The following is a 21368-nucleotide window of genomic DNA, read 5'->3' on the forward strand; positions in this document are numbered from 1 at the left end:
TGTTAGGTACTAGGGCTACAAAGATAAAAATCAAATAGTCTTTATCTTGAGGGAGCTTACAGTCTACTCAGGGAGTTAAATGGTATCTGTGTACGTGTAACAATGTTGGTGCATTGGAGATGCCTAATGAATGTTTATCAACTGATTGGCTGCTATAAAACATATACAAAAGAAATACTATATAATTTTGGGGGGCAGATATATGAGGAAAGGTTTCATGTGGGAGGTAACTTTTGAATTGATCTTTGAAGGAAACATGGGATCCTAAGAATTATTCAGAGAAAGGAAGAAATATGCAGTAGCTGTGATTCACTACTTATCATCACTTCCTTAAATATTCCCAGCTGCTTGCTCTCTATGAGATGTCAAAGCGTCTGGCCAAAATACCTGACTTATGACTTGTGAGTTCTCTGGAAGCTGGGTACAATGGTAGCCTTACCTCTCTGGGCAGCCGTTTTCAGGGAAGGAAAATAGAAATGATTACTTTGGGAACCCTGGCTCTGTTACTGGTATGCATCATTTTTATGCTTGTACTTGTAAAAAACAAAAAAATCCCTGTGACTATAGCTTTAATGCAATAGATATATTAAAGAAATAGAGATGCAAGGATTGGGGGGAAAAAAGAAATAAGAATAAAAAAGGATGTCAGAAGAGAAGGCACTGACTCAACACAAGAGGGTCATTATAGGAAGGCCAGATGAGTGAGGAATATAGTTGAAATATAACTCATACAGGTAGGGACCATAAGTGAGACTAGTACAAGTGATGAATTTCAGGAAGTGGTCACATTATTCAAAATGATAATTATGGGTAAAATATGTTTTGGCTCAAGGGAAATATGCAGTGCAAATTCAAATAATGCAACCATTTCAAGGGATTTCTTATTCACACTAATTGGGACTTAACTGTGTAATTATGTGAAAAATGCTATTAATATACCAGAAAGTGCACTGCACTTGTCAATAGAACACCTGCGTTTTAGTCTTGATTTTTTCGTTTACTTGCATTCTGTTTTTGGGCAAGTCACTTAATCCCTATGAATCTCAATTTTCTCATCCATAAAGTGGAGATGATAAGAAATCATTTTGTAATGTAAAACTCTATATTAAGTGTGAACTATTTTTATCATGGGGATTTAAGGTTCTTAACTGAGTTCCTTTGCCTTCTGCACCAACTTCTAACAAAGAAAGAGAGGACCCAAGATATTCCAGGTCAGTCAGAACACAATGTCTAGAGTGCTGACTTCTTGGCTTAGGTTTCTACTGTGAGCTTAAATACCATTTTTGTGGGCAAAGGCTGATGGGGATCTGTTAGTAACAGTGAATTAACATATGTTGCTAATGAAGACAAGGTCATAGGCATGGTTCCCTAGGGAGTCAGGTAGCTTTGTTCTGTTTCGTGGCTGCTAACTATACCCTTGGCTTTGGCCAGCTGTCTTGCAAATGTGTGTGCTATTAGTCACACATTTGAGGACTGGATAAGAATATGTAGATGACTCAGTGGGAGTCTATCCCGACTGCTGAAAGTTCAACTCAGACAAAATTGTGCTCTTAATTCATCATGACAATATCATTTTGTGTATATTATTATAAAATTATTTTATTTATTATTATTATTTGGCATACCCTATGTAATATTGCCCCAACTTGTACTCATAGATGGGTCCTTAGATAGATGATTACTCTCAGGGCTCAAGGATGTACTACTAAAATGAAAGTTGATGAGCCCCTACTGATATACTTTCCATTAACATTCATGCTGTAGACCCAATCAACTCTTAGTAAAGGTATCTATATCAAAGAATGATATAGCAAGAATGATAATTACAAAACTCCCACAAATATATACCATACACATAAAGAAAGTAACTAAAACTTCAAGTAAAGTGCTTGTATAGGATTTACATAGAGAATTCATATAATCAAAACAATTCACAATTTCATCACATGATACACAATTTTTATGTCTTTTCATGCCTCCAACTTCAGGACAGTTGGAATTCTTGGCTAAGGTACTGTTGTGCTCTTTCAGAAAGGGCAAAGATGCTTTCTAGGACTCAAAGAAGTCTCCCCATTTTTATTCTCTCAGGACCTCTGTCCTGAGGTTTGCTACTTTCCAGGCAGAAAGTGGAAAAGAGTTCTTTGACACTAATTTTTCATTCCTAGTACACAGCTTATCATGATGAGAAATGTCCCTCTAACTTATGATGCTAAAGATCACATCCCTACTTTGGCTCCTATCTCCTTTTAGGAGATCCCCTTTCAATTCCTACACTCAAGTTCCTTCTTCCTTCATGACCCATTGCATTTCCCTACATTTCATCTCCCTGGGCTAGATCATAACAAGGCAATGACCATTTGCCCAATAATGACCAAAGAATTCCTGATAGTTCAAGTAGATTAGCAAATAGGGAAAATATAGAGAGACAATTTATTCCCTGGAGACAAGTTAATTGTTTCTACTGGCTACTCCATAGCTTTTCCTGCTTTTCATATGTAAATGAGTAACTCAAAGTCTCACAAATTTTACAAAGTATAAATGAGCCAATTCAAAGTTTTATATCTTTTACAGAGTGCAAAATGATCTACTCAGATCTGAGAGATCCATTTTTAAATCTCATCATCTCTTTTACTTCTCTCTTTCATCCTGTGAATTAGGTAGTAAAGAAAGGGCCCTTACATATAAAAACTTTCATAGCCCACATTTCTATGGTGTTTTAAGAGTTGCAAACACTTGCCTCAACAAACACTCCTTGAGTACTATTTTTCTCATTTTCATTTCCGGAAACTGAAGTTCAAAATGATAAATGATTCACTGTTATCCATATTTAGCTAGTACATGTCTGAATCAATCTTCCAATTTGTCTTTTGACCCCAGATCTGGCTTTCTTTCCACTGTACCACACTACAGGGAGAACTGCAATGAAAAGAATTGTACTAGGAGTTGGAAAATTTGGCTTCCACATCTGTCTCTGTAATTAATGAGTCACATAGCTTTGATCGAAATACTTCTTATCTCTGGGCCTCAGTTTACTAATTTTAAAAATGACTAGATATTGGATAAGATATTTTCCAGGATTCCTTCCAAGGCTAACAACATTCTATGGTCTTGAAAAGTTTTGAGGGCCAATTCAATTTGTAGAAGAGAAAAGAGAACTACCTTGGAGGTACCACAGAGGCTATGGGTCATGAAGGAAGAAGGAACTTGAGTGTAGGAATTGAAAGGGGATCTCCCAAAAGGAGATAGGAGCCAAAGTGGGGATGTGTGCAAAGAAATACAAAAATGGCCCACACAGTCCTGTGGTTTTGGGCGGCTGCCTGCAGGGTGAGCGGGAAGGCTGTACCAATTTGTCCTGGCACACTGGTTTTCCCATTGTCCCTGAGGCTGAGGCTGGGGCCCTGCCGAAGCATGTGCTCTGATGTAACTGCCTGCTGCTGTCAAGGGGCCGGCCGGCTGCCTTGGCAGCAGCACATACAGTACTGGACTCCACGTCCTGGGGATAGACCAGGGCTCATCTTACAATGGACTCATTGCAGCCATGGTGTCAACTTTCCCCTGCTCCCACCTCTGCCCCTTCTGCACAGTATCTTAGGGGCCGACGGAAGGCTCCATAAAGAGAGAGTCAGCTACATCCTCTCTTCTCACTCCTACTACCTCTAGCTATTTCCCAATCCCAGTTGGGTTCAATTTGACTTAATTAAATTTTGTTTGAGATTTCTGAAATCTCTGGGTGATGAAAGGGAACAAGATCTCAGGGGAGAAAGCTGGCCCAATGGCATAGTTCTTTGTTAAGAACAGGGGCTCAAAAGGACTTTCATTGAGAGGCCTTCTGTGTCTTGTTGATGTCTCCTTCCAAGCTGTAGCTCATATTTTAATCCCTAGAAAAAAGGTCATTGATGGGAATCTTCACTCAAAGCCTCAGTTCATTTAACTGCAAATTAGTTGGCAAAGGGTCAAGGGTAGCTCAGCATCATATATTTAAAGCTCAAGAAAAAACTTTAGTCCCACAATCACCTTAAGTAATACCTTGAAGGTCATGGGAAAGAATGCTCCCTTCTGGTGATTTGGAGTATGCATCTATCATGTTCTTGGAAATAGTAGATATTGATGTCAGGGAGACCTGGGTTCAAATATTTTCTGATACTTTCTAGCTATGTGACTGTAAGCTTAACCTTAACTTTTCTGAACCTCAGTTTTCTCATCTATAAAATGGGGATAAGAATACTTCCAGGGACTATCCTATAGTGTTGCTTTGAGGCTCAAAGTGGGATCACAAAGAGTTACATACTGAAAGCCTTAATGAACAATAATACCTATACTGCTTTCTTTAAAATAACTTACATTTACATAGTGCTTTAAGGCCTACAAAGCCTTTAATGTACATCATTTCATTTTATCCTCATGCAACCTGGTAAAGTAGATACTGGAAATTTCATTAATACCCTCTTGAGGCAGCTAGGTGGTACTCTAGATAAGAGTGCTGGATTGGAGTCAAATCCAGCTTCAGATATTTCCTTAGTTATGTGATCCTGGTCAAGTCACTTAAATCTACTTGCCTCAGTGTCCTTATCTGTAAAATGGAGATAACAATAGGACCCAGCTCCCAGAATTTTTGTGAGGATAAATTGAGATACCATAGCTGAAACTCTTTGAAAACTTCAAAGCACTAATTATGCTAAGGAGGAAGAGGAAGAAAAGGAGGAAGAAACATTAGATAAATTATATGACTTGTAGAAAGTCACATGGCTAATAAGACAGATCTGTGACTTGAACCCAGATCTCCTAACTCTAAACCCAATTTTTTCCACTACTTCACAGTGCTTATTTTTCTTTATCGTTTTCAAACCACTTATATGTACGAAATGTGATCTGATTCTGCCATACTAATTCTTGCATTCTTGCAAGAACTCGATGGGGTGTGCAGGACTGATTTTTTTTCCCCTGAGGCAATTGGGGTTAAGTGACTTGCCCAGAGTCACACAGCCAGGAAGTGTTAAGTGTCTGAGATCAGATTTGAACTGAGGTCCTCCTGACTTCAGGGCTGGTGCTCTATTCACTGCATCACCTAGCTTCTCCTGGACTGACATTTTCTATACTAGTCAGCCTCTGTGTGATTATTTATAGAAACAGAATGTTGGAGTGGGAAGATCCCCCCCCCTTTTTCTCTTTTACATCTCTGAACCCTCCCAAGATATCTTGGGGTTTGCTGGCTAGATGTTCCAGATATTCTTCCCTTATTCCCCTTAATCTATTATGGAATTGTCATTTATAGATTTATCTAATTCTTTGAATCTGTTTATAGTTTTGTCTATATCATTACCTAAACATCAACCCAAACTTATTCATTTTCTTTCTTTTTTGATCTGATCTTTCTTGTGCAGCAAGCTAATTATACAAATATGTTTACGTATTTTGGAGCTGACAAATTTTAACATGTATAACATATATTGGAAAAATATTTCTACATCTGTATAAAAAGAAAGAAAGAAAATGATAGGCACAAAGATGTAACCTAAATGGTAAGGTCATGGATAAAGGGACTGGCCATACTTGCCAACCAGGCTAAGGAGATTGTGGAAGTCCCTCTGGCAGATAGGATGTCTTTAAATATCTTAGCCTGGCATTGAAGGCCCTCCATAATTTCTGTTTGCTTTCTCTTTCTAGCTTTATTTTTTTCTTTACATATATTTTATGTTCTAAGCAAACTTGACGTTCCCAGATAAAGTCTATGTTGTCTCATTTCTGAGTCTTTGGAAATAAGGGGCACTTTGAGGGCCAGATAGTCTAAACCCATTTTATAGATGAGAAAATTATGGTCTAGGGAAGTCAAATGAGGAGAGCTGCTAAAGTCATCCAGTTAGTAGATTGTTAATAGTAAGATTTGAACCAAGGTCCTCTAGTTCAGGAAGTAGGATTTCCACTTTCCACTTTACTATAATACTTCACCCTGATCATTCCCTTATCTGCTTTCATAGATCTTTTTATACTCTTTATACATTTGTCATATTCTATTTTGAATTTTTTTTCTTGACTATGTGTTTACTGAATAAATAAGTGCTTTTTTTCAGCCCTGGGTATCACATTTTAATCACATTTTATTGTTTCCCCTAATTATATATCAAGACAATTTTTAGCATTCATTTTTACAAGATTTTAAGTTCGAAATTTTTCTCCTTCCCTCCCCTCCCCTCTTTGGAATGGAAGATGGTAGGCAATTTGATATAGGGCCTACATATGCCACACATTTCCATATTACTCACAGTTTCAAAAGAAGAATCAGATTAAAAAAACCCATGTAAAAAAATAAAGTATGTGATAAAAATATGTTTTGATCTGCATTCAAAGCCATCAGTTCTTTATATGGTTATGGACAGCATTTTTCTTTGTGACGCCTTTGTACTTATCTTGGATTATTATGTTGCTGATACTGTGTACAGTGTTTTCTTATTCTGCTGAATTTACTTTACATCATTTCATAAAGATATTTCTGGGTTTTCAAAAATCTATTTATCATTTCTTATTTTATAATAATATTCTGTTACATTCATATTGTACAGCTTGTTCAGGCATTCTCTAATTGATTGGCATTCCCATCAGTTTCTAATATTTTGTCTCCATGAAAAAGGCTGCTATAAGTATTTTTGCACATGTAGACTTGCTTCCCTTTTTAATGCGCTCTTTGAGATACAGACTTAGTAGTGGTATTACTGGGTCAAATGCTATGCATAGTTTGATTGACCTTTGGTCTCCAGATGCTCTCCTGAATGGTTGGATCAGTTTACAATTCCACCAGTAGCACATTAGTGTCCCAGTTTTCCCATGTCTTCTCCAACATTTATCATTTTCCTTTTTTGTCACGATAATTCTAATAGGTATGAGATGGTACTTCAGAGTTGTTTTAATTTGCATTTCTCTAGTCAGAAGTGATCTAGATCACTTCATATGCCTATAGATACCTTTAATTTCTTCATATGAAAACTGCCTATTCATATTCTTTGGCCATTTTGTCAATTGAGGAATGGCTTGTATTCTTATACATTTGACTCAGTTGTCTATATATTTGAGAAACAAGGCCTTTATCAGAGATACTGTAACAATTGTTTCCCAGAGTTCTGCTTTCCTTTTAACCTTAGTAGCATTGATTTTGTTAATGCAAAAGCTTTTTAATTTAATATAATCAAAATTATCTATTTACATTTTGTAATGCTCTCTACATGTCACGAACCTGTTGTTCACGAATGTGAATGCTATATCATTTGGTGCACATGTGTTTAGTATTGCTTTAAATTTAGTATTTTATATTACTTTATTGCCTATGGTACCTTTTAGCAAGATGTATTTTCTTCCTTATTATTATTATTATTTTTTTAAATTTAATTTTATTTAATAATAACTTTGTATTGACAGAATCCATGCCAGGATAATTTTTACACAGCATTATCCCTTGCAATCACTTATGTTTCGTTTTTTCCCCTCCCGCCCTCTTTCCCGCCTCCCCCCCCCCAAGATGGCAAGCAGTCCTATATATGTTAAATATGTTGCAGTATATCCTAGATACAATACATATTTGCAGAACCGAACAGTTCTCCCGCTGCACAGAGAGAATTGGATTCAGAAGGTAAAAATAACTCGGGAAGAAAATCAAAAATCGAATAGTTCACATTCATTTCCCAGTATTCCTTCTTTGGGTGTAGCTGTTTCTGTCCATCATTTATCCAATGAAACTCAGTTAAGTCTCTTTGGCAGAGAAATCCACTTCCATCAGAATACATCCTCATACAATATCGTTGTCGAAGTGTATAATGATCTCCTGGTTCTGCTCATCTCACTTAGCATCAGTCCATGTAGGTCTCTCCAAGCCTCTCTGTATTCATCCTGCTGGTCATTCCTTACAGAGCAATAATATTCCATAACATTCATATACCACAATTTACCCAGCCATTTTCCAATTGATGGGCATCCATTCATTTTCCAGTTTCTAGCCACTACAAACAGGGCTGCCACAAAAATTTTGGCACATACAGGTCCCTTTCCCTTTTTTAGTATCTCTTTGGGGTATAAGCCCAATAGAAACACTGCTGGATCAAAGGGTATGCACAGTTTGATAACTTTTTGGGCATAATTCCAGATTGCTCTCCAGAATGGCTGGATTCGTTCACAACACCACCAACAATGCATCAGTGTCCCTGTTTTCCCGCATCCCCTCCAACATTCATCATTACTTTTTCCTGTCATCTTAGCCAATCTGACAGGTGTGTAGTGATATCTCAGAGATGTCTTAATTTGCATTTCTCTGATCAATAGTGATTTGGAACACTCTTTCATGTGAGTGGTAATAGTTTCAATTTCTTCATCTGAAAATTGTTCATATCCTTTGACCATTTATCAATTTCTTCCTTATTATTTTAAATTAGGTCTATTTTTGCTTTTGCTTTGAGATCAGTACTGCTAACCCTGCTTTTTTTTTTTTAACTACAACTGAATCATAATAGACTCTGTTTTTTTATCCGCTTACTTTTACTCTGTGTATGCATTTGTCTGCTTCAAGTAAACAACATATTGTAGCATTCTGATTTTTGATTTACTCTACTATCTGCTTCCATTTTATGGGAGAGTTCATTCCATTCACATTCACAGTGATGATTTCATATTGTGTACTTCCCTCTATCCTATTTTTTTCTCCTGTTTGCTCTTTCTCTCTCCTTTTACTTTCTCCCTCATTGATAGTGTTTTGTTTCTGTCTACAGCTTCCCCTGGTCTGCTCTCTTTTCTGTCAGTTCTCTCCACCCCCTTTACTTTGTTGTTGTTTATTCATCTTTTTTTTTTAAGCTTTTTTCTTTTTTATAAATTTGAACTCTGCTTTAGGGGTAATAGGGGAACTGTTTTAGGTTTCTTGGTCTAGGGTCTGCAGGCTTTGGCTGATTACTTAGTGCCACAGTTATTGCCCTAGACCCATGGGGACCCTCAGGTCTGTTGTTGTGCTGATGGGGTGGGGTGAAGGATGGCTAGTGCAGTTGAAGGCCACAAGGATCTGGCAGCTTACCTGGTACTGAGCCAGGGCTCTACTGCTGGAGTCTGGCATGTGCTAAGGCAAGTGGGATGTTTTTGCATTTCTCCAAGACTTCAATGAAACATGTATGTGTGTGTTTGTGTGCTGCTGTCTCTTTGCTTAGGTACCCATAGGGTCTGTGTCTACCTGCTTGATTGCAGCTATGTTGAAGCATGTAGAAGTTTAGCAGCTGGAAATTGCCTATTTTGCCTAGTAAGCTCTTTGAGAATGAGGACTTTGTCTCATTTAGCTTTGTTTCTGTGGCTATGCCTATCATTGTGTATTACACATAGTAGGGGTTTAACAAATTAATTATAAATTAATAGTAGGGGCTTAATGGCTTCCCCAGCAAATGCGTAAGTGAACAGGCAGCATGATGCCAATAGTTGCTGTTCCAGAACTGTGGAGTAAATGAAGTTTGGCTTTCCTTCCCCTCTTCTGGCCCCTAAGCAGATCAGGTGCATGGAAATTAAGAGGGAGGTTTGCAATTTTCCATTCTCTCATAGTCGATTCCTCTCTCTCCACCTTTTCTCCTCAGACTGATCAGAGGCTATGGAGTTTAGGATCTTAAAACTATAGCATTTGAAAAGACCTTAGAAATCCAATTCCTTCTTCCTTCCTGACTCCAACTTTTTTTTTTTTTTTAAAGAATTGAGGAAACCTAGGTCCTGAAAAGTAACGAGATAACATATTTTAAACTAGAAGGGTCCTTAAAGATGATTAATCTGACCCTCTCACTTTTCAGAAGAAGAAACTGGGACCTAGTGAGGTTGGATGACTTGCTCAAATTATGTAGCTAGTAAAGAATCTGAAACATGATCTGAATCCAGATCTTCCTGACTCTACATATAATTAGTAACAGAGCTTCTATCAGAATCCAAGTTTCCTTTTTTTAAAAAGTTAAAGCTTTTTTATTTACAAAACATATGCATAGGTAATTTTTCAACATTGACCCTTGCAAAATCTTCTGTTCCAAAATATTCCCTCCTTCCCCCACTCCTTTGCCTAAATGGCAGATAGTCCAATACATATAAATATGTTAAAATATATGTTAAATCCAATATATGTATAGTTATATTTATATAATTATCTTGCTGCACAAGAAAAATCAGATCAAGAAGAAAAAACTGAGAAAGAAAACAAAATGCAAGCTAACAACAGAAAGAGTGAGAATGCTATGTTGTAGTCCAACTTAGTTCCCACCGTTCTCTCTCTGTGTGTAGATGGCTCTCTTCATCACTGAACAATTGGAACTGGTTTGAATCATCTCATTGTTGAGGAGAGCCACGGCCATCAGAACTGATTGTCGTATACTCTTGCTGTTGCCATGTATAATAATCTCCTGGTTCTGCTCATTTCACTTAATATCAGTTCATGTAAATCTCTCCAGGCCTCTCTGAGATCAACCTGCTGGTCATTTCTTACAGAACAATAATATTCCATAAAATTCATATATAACAATTTATATTCTCCAATTGATGAGCATCCGCTCAGTTTTCAGTTTCTTGCCATTACAAACAGGACTGCCACAAACATTTTTGCACATATGGGTTCCTTTTTCTTCTTTAGTATCTCTTTGGGGTATAAGCCCAGTAGTAACACTGCTGGATCAAAGGATATGCACAGTTTGATAACTTTTTGAGCATAGTTCCAAGTCGCTCTCCAGAATGGTTGGATCCATTCACAATTCCACCAGCAAGGTATGAGTGTCCCAGTTTTTTCATATCCCCTCCAACATTCGTCATTATCTTTACCTGTCATCTTAGCCAATCTGACAGGTGTGTAGTGGTATCTCAGAGTTGTCTTAATTTGCATTTCTCTGATCATTAATGATTTGGAGGAGCACCTTTCATATGACTACAAATAGTTTCAATTTCTTCATCTGAAAATTGTCTGTTCATATCCTTTGACCATTAGAGCCCGAGTTTCCTAAGCCCCAGTCTAACACATTTTGACTTATTACACACTGTTGCTTTCACGACCAAGAGCTCCTCTGGGGAAAACCCCAAGCACTGGCTGTCCTAAGGGTAAATGCTAGGCCACTTGAGAATTGGAGATGGAGCATCCTCATCCCAAGAAGGACTAGCCTACATGTAGTTGGATAGTTGCAACCTTTGTGGAGGATTTTGGAAAGAGCCAAAAGCTCCATTTTCCCCTCTTCTCCACTTTGTATAAGTTAATCAAAACTCTTCCCTACTTTGTTCTTACAGTTTGCTTGAGTGCTAGAACTCTTTACCATTTATGATGGCTTTTTTTGAAAGGCCTTTGTCTCTTGAAGACCTATTAAGATGGATAAGTAACTAAATTATCTGGGGCTTATTAATTATCTGAATTTGTAAAATAGGATTGGGATGGGATGATTCCCTATGACTCTTTCTAGCTTTGACGTTCTATGGTTCTGTGATTCTTGAGATCTAGGAGAGTTAGACATTAAGTGGTAGTCACCCATTAACACCTTAATGTGGCTTGGTTTGTTTCATAGAGGACCAGGATTTGGGACAGGTAAGCTTTAATGGTAGGGAAGGATCAGGGAGCAATTCAAGGGCATTGAGACTCAAATATAATATCCTATGTGACTTTTGAGCGTTCATTACCAACTAGGAGTAGAAGCTGAAAGAGGGAGAGAGGTATCCTCAAGACAACTAGAAAGTGTATTATAGGAGTCAAAAGATTTAATTTTCTAGATCTTGTCCTGATATTAAATATCTGTATAATGTTTGAAAAATCTTTTACCTCAGTTTGCTTCTCTAATACCATGGGGATATTAGAAAGATCTAAGAACAGAATGGATGCTAAGACCCTGGGAAATTGCAGAGGGTTATGGATATATATCAGATTATTGTTATTCTTATTGTCAAAGTTAACTAATACCCTCTTCCAGAATTTGGATCTCAAAGAGACTATTGAAAAATTATTCCTTGCAAATAGCTTCAGGCCTTCAGGATTGATCCTGATTTTAGGTGTCCCAGGTCTAAAGAGATTAGGGAATACCAGATTTTAGGGGTCCACTCTGGAACAGCAAAAGAGCATCCTTATCCCAGGAAGGCCAGCATTGTGGATAGAGAAGAGGAGAGAAGTGAAATCAAGATGCTGTTTTAGCAACCCAGAGTCTGAGATCTCTAGAGCCTGCTTCCTCAGGTAAGCGTAGATATGTTTATCTAACAGGGATATTAGGACTCAAGAGAGTTCCAAGCTTGGTGAGGATCCTTTCCTTTTAACTGACCATTCCTATCCAAATTCCCCCCATAGAAGGAGAATTAATTTGTTTTCCTTGTTTTCTATTTACTCTTCTCACACTTTCCCCTTTCAAGAAAGTCTGGAGGCCTTAAAGGGTATTTCTTTAGAAGACTGGCTTCTAGAGCTTAGACCAGAGGGAACTCTATTGTAATTAAAAAAAAAAAACATACTTTCCCTGCCAAATTCATTCAGGGGCTAGAGCAGCTAAGGAGAGCAGAGTTCTAATGAAATACCTGCCCTAAAGAGTACCAGAGGCTGTGTGGGACTTAATGAGGCTGAGAACCACTAAGTAATCCCCTAAGTATCTTGACATGTAACTTGAGATAATCTTGCTTGCAAACACCTGTTTTCACCCCATTTGTGGATAGATATATTAAATAGAAATACTATGCTGGTAAATAACCTTAGAATCTGTAGGGGTGGAATATAAATAAATGCTATTTTAACAGTTTGGCAATACCTGGTAGTGTTGAGCCAATCATATTTATTTATTCATTCATTATTTTTATTATTTCATTTACTCATTCATTTGTTATTTATTTCATTGTTTATTTCAATAGTATTTAATTTTCCCAAATGTATGCAAAGATAGTTTTCAACGTTCACTTTTGCAAAACCTTGTGTTCCAAAATTTCCCTCCCTTATCTTTCTACTTCCCAAAACAGCAAACAATCTAATATAAATTAAACATGTGAAGTTCTATTTTTAAAATAGTCTTTCATGCTTATTTATTTTTTAATTAAAGCCTTTTATTTTCAAAATATATCAACATTCACCCTCATAAAACCTTATATTCTAATTTTTCCTTTTCCCTATCCCCTCCCCTAGATTCAATATACATTAAACATGTGCAATTCTTCTATACGTTTCCACAAATATCACGCTGATGTGCAATTCTTTTAAACACCTATTTCCATATTCCCTTTTAAAAAGACTTAATTTGCCATTTTTATGTTCCCTTTTACGTATGCAGTCATAGGGGTCTCATGGAAAGTATCTTGGCTTAGGGACTGACCACTAAACTAGAGAGAGAAGTTTTAGTCCCACTTCTGGCTCGAAATTCAATCTAACAACATTTATTAAGTGCCAATTATATGCAAGGCATCTGATAATATAAGAGAAAAAAATGAAGAATTGTCCTTACCCTCAAGGAACTTACACTTTATAAGGGTGTAAATTCTTTTTGGATCAGTTTTGACCTCTTGTAAAATGGGGCTAATTACATTTTCCCATCTACCTCAAAGGATGTTATGAGAATAAAATGAGCTAGCAGGGGTAAGACCCTAGGGTACTATGTTTACCAACTAGCTCCTCATCCTGTGAAGGTGAAGGTTAGCGGTAGTTAGGCTTTTTAGAGGAGCAGATCAAGTGCCAACCCTGTGAAACTGACTGATCATGTTCTGATCATTTAGAACTGCAAGTCTCTGCCTCGGGTGGCACGGAAGATGTTGCCAATTTGTTGGAGAATCAGTTCTCAGCTGGAGACCCAAGTCTAGAGGAGGAGAGGGCACTTTATGCAGACCCAGTTCCTCCAGAGAAGAACCTGCAGCTCCATTACACAGATGACAATGAGGCTGAGAATTGGGAGAGGAGAGAGGCTGGGGGGGAGCCCAGGCCCCCTGCTGATGCTGAAGGTCACCATAGCCCTGCTTCTGACTCTGAAGCCAATACCTCTGCCTTAGAGTCGGCTGTGCCCTGGGAAGCTGCTGCTGAGGCTGGAGCTGCAAGGGAAGGGGAAGCCCCTGAAGAAGGAAAAGAGGCCCCTCTGGAGAAAAAGCAGCAGGAACTCATGGAGGCAGATGGTGCAGGAGGGCAAGAGGCAGAGGCTAGTTCTGAAGAAGGAAAAGGAGGACTCTTGGAGGAAAAGCAACAGGAGCTGATGGAGGGAGATGATGCAGGAGGGCATGAGGCAGAGGCTAGTTCTGAAGAAGGAAAAGGAGGACCCCTAGAGGAAAAGCAGCAGGAGTTGATGGAGGGAGATGGTGCAGGAGGGGAAGGGGTTGGGGCTAGTCCCTTGAGAGGGGAGGCTGTGACTGAAGGAGGCTCAGAATCTTCTAGTGCAGGAGAGACTGAAGGGCCAGCTGGAGAGGAAGTGGAGGCCACTGAAGTGATGGAAGAGGTCCCAGGAGAAGAGAAAATGGCAGCAGCAGAACCTGAGTCCCCTTCTAGCTCAGAGCACGATGGTGGCCAGGATTCTATGAGAGAAAATGGAGACCAAGAATCTAGCAAGGTCCCAGGAAGCAAGGAGACAGAAATGACACTAGAAAATGAATTACCGGAGGCTGATGCAGATGTAGGAGGGCCTAAGGAAGGAGAACAAGAGTTGGAGGCTAGGGCAGAAGTGCCTGCCCAGGAAGAGCCCCAGGGAACCTTGGAGGAAAATCAGAACTTGGAGAGCTCAGCCCCAGCCAAGGCCAGTGAGGCAGAAGACACTGACAGCTCTGGGGCACAGCAGGAGGCTGAGCTGCTCTCTCCTGAAGGTCAGGTTTCACTAGGAACCAGCCAGGAGTTGGAGGAGGCATCCTCTGAAGAACAAGGGGAAGAGGAAGAAAATGAGTCTGAGGAGAAATCTGAAGAAAAAGCTGGGGAAGTCAGCTCAGAAGAAGAAGGGGAGGTTTCGGGGGAAGCTGTGGCTGCCCAGCAAGAGCCAGGAGCCACAAGCCATGAAGAAGGGGAGGTTTCTGGAGAAGTTGTGGCTGCCCAGGAAGAGCCAGGAGCCACAAGCCAGGAGGAGGAAGAAGCCAAATTGAGCCCAGATGAGACAGTCTCAGCCCTTGAAGACTCGGAAGTTCCAGGTTCCCCAGGCAGGTGTCAGGGTGAGGGGATTCTGACCATTATCCCCTAAAGGGAGCAAGCCCTCTTATTCCTAGATCTAAAGAGGGCTCTAATCCTCCCAAATGTCTGGACATCTGCTATTGGCTCTGTATGCAGGGAGGAGTGGAGGGAGTGAGGATGGGGAGTGAGGTCCCCTGAGCTGGGAGTTTGCACTGGTGCATGACTCTGGAGGCTAACATGAGGCTCCCTGTAGCCTCAAGTAGGAATGTTTGCGACTGGAGCAAGCATTACAAACCGCTCTTAAAGCAAAAAGGAAGAAGGGTACCCTCGGTTTTGGTGGAGAGTGAGGGAGTTGAATCCAGACCTTGTGAAGAGGGGCAGAGTTCTTGGTAAAACTCAAGGCCACTGCTGAGCTACACACCTTCCCCTATTTCGCAGATTATCAAGTAGTTCAGAGAGGCAAACTGTCATAGTGGATAGAGAACTGGCCTGAGAGTTAGGAAGATCTGAGTTCAAGTATCACCTCTGACACAAACATACTTAGATAACCTTGAACAAATCAACTAATATCTTAGTGCCCCAGGCAACTCATTAGGACAATAAATTATAGAAAAACTGCCTACTGCCTCAGGTAGAGAAAATTTCTATAACAATGAAATCACAGTTCAGACTTGTTCTGTTTCTCTATTGTATTCTTGATAATTAGGTGCTAAAGACAGGTGTTTTTTTAAACTTGGCAACAAAGGACCCACTATATTACCTGGGGATGAGGTGGGGGTAGAGTTGTAATCCTTACAGAAAACAGAGAACTTCTTTTTGGATGAATAGATTAAAAGAGAGTTTGAAGGTACTAACCCCTCTCCCCCACAAAAACAAACAAACAAAAACTCAACCAAAACCAAAACCAAAAAACCAACCAAGCAATTCCTAGCTCTCAAAGTATTATGTTAGATCTTAAGGGATCTTAGGTATCATTTATTTCAACTCCTTTATTTTAGAGAAGAGGTCTCAAGACCTCCAGTCCAGAATAGGAAAGACTCTGAAATTGGGGGTGAGCTGAGGTCAAATTATGGAATTCAATTCTCATAAGATTTGTAGTATGAGAGTTGGAAAGAACTTGAGAAACCACCTTGTCCAATCTCATTTTTCAGAGGAAAAAGAGGATGCCTAATCTGTATCACAACAGGTGGCCTAACTCCTCCTAGTTTTGTGCTCTTTCATCCAAATTGTGGAAGTTTGGTTTTCCAGCTCATGTGAAGCAGAAGACCCTGGTCTCATGACTGAGGATGAGCAGCTGAAAGTGGGGAGCCCATGGTCCTTTTGGGAAGATCCTAGCCCCAATTTTATCCACCTTGTAATCTCTCATAGGAAGGAAAATTCAAGGAGTCTGACTGTGGGGGGTGTGTGGGATGGGCACAGATCTTAGATGGAAGGAAAAGATTTTTGGAATTGGGAGGGCAGCTGTATTCACCCTCTAGCTAGGGTTGAGGTACCATATCCCTCTCCTGTCTCGACTTGCTTACAGCTCCTTTTATCAGGAAAATTTGAGAAGCGTAGAAGAGCAAAACTTTGAGGGGGGGAAGGGTTCCTGGGGATAGAGGAGGCAGAGGTTTGTTCAGAAAAAGAATGACCTACCAGCAAGCACTGAAGCTATATCTCCCTTCCTTTCCTTCCTCAGCAGAAGGTGCTAAAGAACAGCTCCTTAGGAGCCTCCCCACTGGAGCTGACCACTGCTGCTTCCTGTGCTACCCTTCTGCCTGTGAGATAGATCTGTCCTTCTTAGTACTAAGGGGATTAGCTCCCTGAATCAGGGCTAGGTCTCCCTCCTCATCCCTTGGCTCATGAGACCTCAGACCCCTCCTTCGAGGAGTCTTCTTCTGCAGGTATCTTTGGTTGCCAGATTTTCCCAGCTGCACCTTTGAACTTCCCCAGCCTTCTTCTTAGAAGAGTGCAACTGGTTTAAATTTCCTGCCCTGAGGCAAAAAGATTTGAGGAAAGAAAATGGATCCAGATGGGAAAATGCATTGCTGCAGGAATGGGGATTGTCTAGTTTGGGAAAGAGAAGGCTGGAGGCAAACTGGGATCTGGGAGAGGGAGTAGGCTGTTAATAACAGGCAAAAACTATATGGAGGAATGTGGTACAGATGGTGATTAGCAGCTGTTTTCTAATTTTATTGAGGACAGGAAAAAGGAAGCAGGTTTTAATTTGTAGTTGGATAGAGTTAGGAGAGACTTGGGTAGGTGTGGCAAACTGTGATACCTCCTCTCAGGACAGCCAGCTGTGCAGTTTTAGCCCCAAGATCCTAGACAACTGTGATAGAGTTTTCATCCTGATCCGTAAGCCATAGAAGGCTTGGCTTCTTTGATTCTAAGGCAAACTGAAGTTAGTTAGAGCACATGATTGGGATGGTGTACACCTGAACTCTCAGACTCTCACTCGCAAGTTATCAGATCATAGATTTAGAGCTATAAGGAGGCCTTAGGAACCACCTGGTCCAACCCCTCTATTTTATAGGTTAAGGAAATTAAGGCTTACTCAGCTAAAAAGTATTAGAGTCAGTTTGAACCCAGGACTTTCTGAGTTGAGATTCTATCCACTATACCCTGCTTCCTCTCAAGCGATATACTTTCCAGCAGTTGCAATCGGGAGTGGGTGGGTTGACCACATCTTTCCCCCAGAGATGAGGATGGTCCTTTAAGTTCTTCAGCAGCATAGAAACAACTGAACTTAGTACCTCAGTAGGAAAAATGATTACTTTTCTTCTTCCTAAGTTAGTTCCTTGATGGTCTGGTACCTCTCTGCTACTGCCCCCTGGTTCTCTGACCTGGGAGGCCTCTAAACACCAGCCTCAAGAGTACCACTGCCTCTGCAGTCTCTTCCCTCTTCCTAAACCGGAGCAGCCTCAGACACATCTTGTCCTAGTCATCAACATAGCTAGTTGCAGTTCTGCTTTCCCAGGTGGCCCTCTTAGCTGCTGCTGGTCTCTTAGAGGTTAATTTAGAATATAGGTAGAGCTGAAGCAGCTTTGTACATTTGCCGAGGAAAGTGCTGTGAGACAATCACCTGGCTCCCTTCATCAGCAGCGCCCAGAGTGGCAGACCACAGACCAGATTTCTTCTTTCTCTTTCTATCTCTGTTTCAGTGCACACATGCAGTTAATCTGCTGCATTGGGGCTGAAAAATTTAAATAAGCCAGTCACCCTCAGGACCCTTTGGCTGTATTTCAAAAGGGTGAAAGGAGTAAATGAGAAAGGTTCCTTTGCCCTATTTCCCCCAGAGTTTCATTCCCTTCCCAGTTTCTTGCTTCCCAGAGGCTGAACGCACAGATCACAGAATTTCTCCTTTCACTTTCCTTAGTTGTTCTGGGTTCCATCCTAGGATGTGACTGCTTTCTGACTTTCAAGCCTAAAATTACCTTTTCTCATAAACTCATCATGAGTATTCATAGATAGATGGATAACCCCCATTCCTAATAACACACTTGCATTTTAACTAACTGGAGAAAAGCCTTATCATATGAGTGATTTTAATGATAGACACTGGATGATATCACAGGAGGGTTAAAAGGACATATTTTGGTTAGAAGGCATTAAATTCCATATCATAGAAGCAGAGGCATAGGACCGAGACCAAAACCAACATGTTCTGGATTCAGCTTTAACTAGTTTGCTAAGCATTGTTAAATTTTCAGTGTAAGCATTTATACCTTAGAAATTGGCAGTCTCTACAAATCTGGGCTTGATTTATTGTTTTATTTATTGTCTATACTTAGGAAAGTGTTAATAATGCAAAGTAAACCTAAAAGCGTGTGTTTACATTTTTTTCTTCCTCTTCCCCTTTCCAGCCCTATTGTTAAACATTTACTGGTACATGTCTTATTGCTCTATAAACATTGTTTGAGCTCAGCAGGAGGACAGTAGAAGGCTTATGGAATAAAGTCATCTCCAGATTGGAGCCCTGGTGACTGTATGATGAGGATGATGATAATAACAACTGTATAGCTCTTTAAAGTGTGCAAAGTGTTTTATATCCATTATCTCATTTAAGCCTCACCACAGGTCAGGCCTGGAGGGATCAATATGTCTGCCTTTATGCAAAAGACAAACTAAAGGTTGGGCCACTTGGCTAGTCTAAGAAGGTGGCAACTTTCCCCATAGGGTGGCAATGGGAATGTATACAGATGAGTAGTAGAGATTAATGGGATAGGGTAAAACATCAAAGGAAAGAGATTTTTAGGATAATTTGTCTAAAAACTTCGGGAACAGGGTGACTTTTTCCCTATTTAAATGTTCATATGGACTTTAAATAAAATAGCTCTATAAAAATCTAAGCCTTCAGAATGGAAAAATTGGAGTGATTCATATAACCAAAAAGGTTTTTCTACAGAATAATTTTTCAATAATATCTTCTTAGATCCTAAAATGACATTTACTTATATATAACAATTTTTTTTTGCTGTTTTTTTCCCCCATTACTATGAATTCTTAATGACTTCCTTATCTCCAGTCGAATTCTCCCTTCTATCTAGAAAGAGTAGCTAAATAAAATGAATCAAAGCATTGGCCAAATCTGAAAAATGTATACTTTATTTAGTGTCTTCAGCTACTACTTCTGTGCTAAAAGGACAATTTAATGTCAGTCTTCTCAAATCACAGAGCTACACACAACTTTCCAGGCATATATCTCACTAGAATAAAATGAAGTTAGGCCTTATTTACTAAGATTAAATCTTCCCTCTTTTGTGGGCCCCATAGACTTCGTTCTTTCCTAGAGCTTTTCAGCTACAAATCCAGGACTCTGGGAAACATGGCCTCTCCCATGGCCTCTCTTACCCTTTGATATCTTGAGGTGATCAAGATGGGCCAATTTTGGTTCTAAAAAGTGTAGGATAAGATCAACTTTACTTAGTCACAAGCTCTTTTGCTTATAAATTGGCTGAATGCTTCTTGGTGACTGATTGACAGCACTCCTTAATCAATTTGGCAGATTCAGTCCTGCAGCTCTGTTTTGCTGCTCAATATCTTTAGAGATTTTTTTCACTAGTGCCCAGTTCTGTTGTTTTTCTTCTCTACTCTCTCCAGATGTATTGGTTTCCTTTTTACCCAATATGCTCACATTATAGGATCATATATATATTTAGAGCTATAAGGAACCTCAGAGGCTATTATCTAACCCCCTCATTATATAAATGAGGAAACTGAGACCCAGAGAGTTTAAATGTCTTGCTAAGGGTCACACAGCTAACAAGATAAGATGTACTAGTTTCCTTTTGTCTGTGCTGTCTTTCTATTCTAGTACCCCTTTGCCTACTCTGCACATTCTGCGAAATGTGCTTAGTTGTATATAATGCATCTAGGTGGTGGCCATGGATAGAGTGATGGACCTGGAGTAAGGAAGATCTGACTTCCAACTGGACCCAGAGCCAGTCTGTAAAATGGTAGTATTTCTTATCTGTAAAATGGGAATAATAATAATATCTATTTCCCAAGGTTGTTGTGAGAATAAAATGAAATTATATTTGTACTTTGCAAATCTTAAATTATTATATAAATACTGGCTATTATTATTATTACTGGTAATGGTGGTAGTAATAGTAATAATTGTTGTGGTAGTAGTAGTAGTAGTAGTAGTAGTAGTAGCTGCTATGCTCAGTGTCTGGCTCCTTCTGCTTACTACCCAGTTATGTTAGTTCTCTGCTCACAGTATCCAGTCAACCTCACAGAGTTGTTCTGAATACAGAATTCTGTAAACCTTACAGTGGCTTATAAATATAAAGTATTATTATTTGTTTCTTCCCTGCTTGCTGCATCTAGCTATATTGGTTCTCTCACTGGCAATCATGCTTGGCTAGATTTATGCCCCTGTGCAAGGTTTAATTGGTTTCCCAATAAGCTGCTGTGCCTGATTAGGACATGACCCTTGTTTCTTTTTAGGTTTGCTATATATCACCTGCCCTCTCAAATCCAAGGGCTATGTGGCACTAAGGGTATGACAACTCTATGTTAAATATTGGATTCCCCTCTACTCTTCAACTTAATCTCATTCTTACCTTTACTAATCCAGTCACAAAGTCCACAGCTCAAATTCTCTCATTAAAAACATAATTGAGGTGTTATAGATGGAATTCCTACTTCAGGTAAGGTTCATAGGTGATTTTTTGGCTATTTCAGTGTTGGGATTCTAGAGTATGCTTCAAAGAAGAGAAATCTAGTGAGCTCCTGGAGTGTGATCAGTTTAGAACTCAGTGATAGAGAGAATACATGGAAGTATGAGATAGGGTAAATAGCCAAGAGTAAAATTATCAAA

At 39.5% G+C, this 21368-nt stretch overlaps 1 protein-coding gene across 2 annotated transcripts in view; it reads left to right on the top strand.

Annotated features, from left to right (window-relative positions):
- The window catches only part of SRL (sarcalumenin), a 68167-nt gene that overhangs the window by 29740 nt on the left and 17059 nt on the right, over positions 1-21368 (top strand). Inside the window, exon 2 of one of the 2 annotated variants that reach the window (XM_051967691.1) lies at positions 13699-15090. The exons of the other annotated variant lie outside the window; for it this stretch is intronic. Within the exon in view, the coding sequence (XP_051823651.1) occupies positions 13699-15090 (1392 nt within the window). The remainder of the gene's footprint in view (positions 1-13698; positions 15091-21368) is intronic. 2 annotated transcript variants of the gene reach the window in all.

The sequence above is a fragment of the Antechinus flavipes genome, chromosome 1 (assembly GCF_016432865.1).
Source record: "Antechinus flavipes isolate AdamAnt ecotype Samford, QLD, Australia chromosome 1, AdamAnt_v2, whole genome shotgun sequence".
In the NCBI taxonomy this organism is placed as follows: domain Eukaryota; kingdom Metazoa; phylum Chordata; class Mammalia; order Dasyuromorphia; family Dasyuridae; genus Antechinus; species Antechinus flavipes.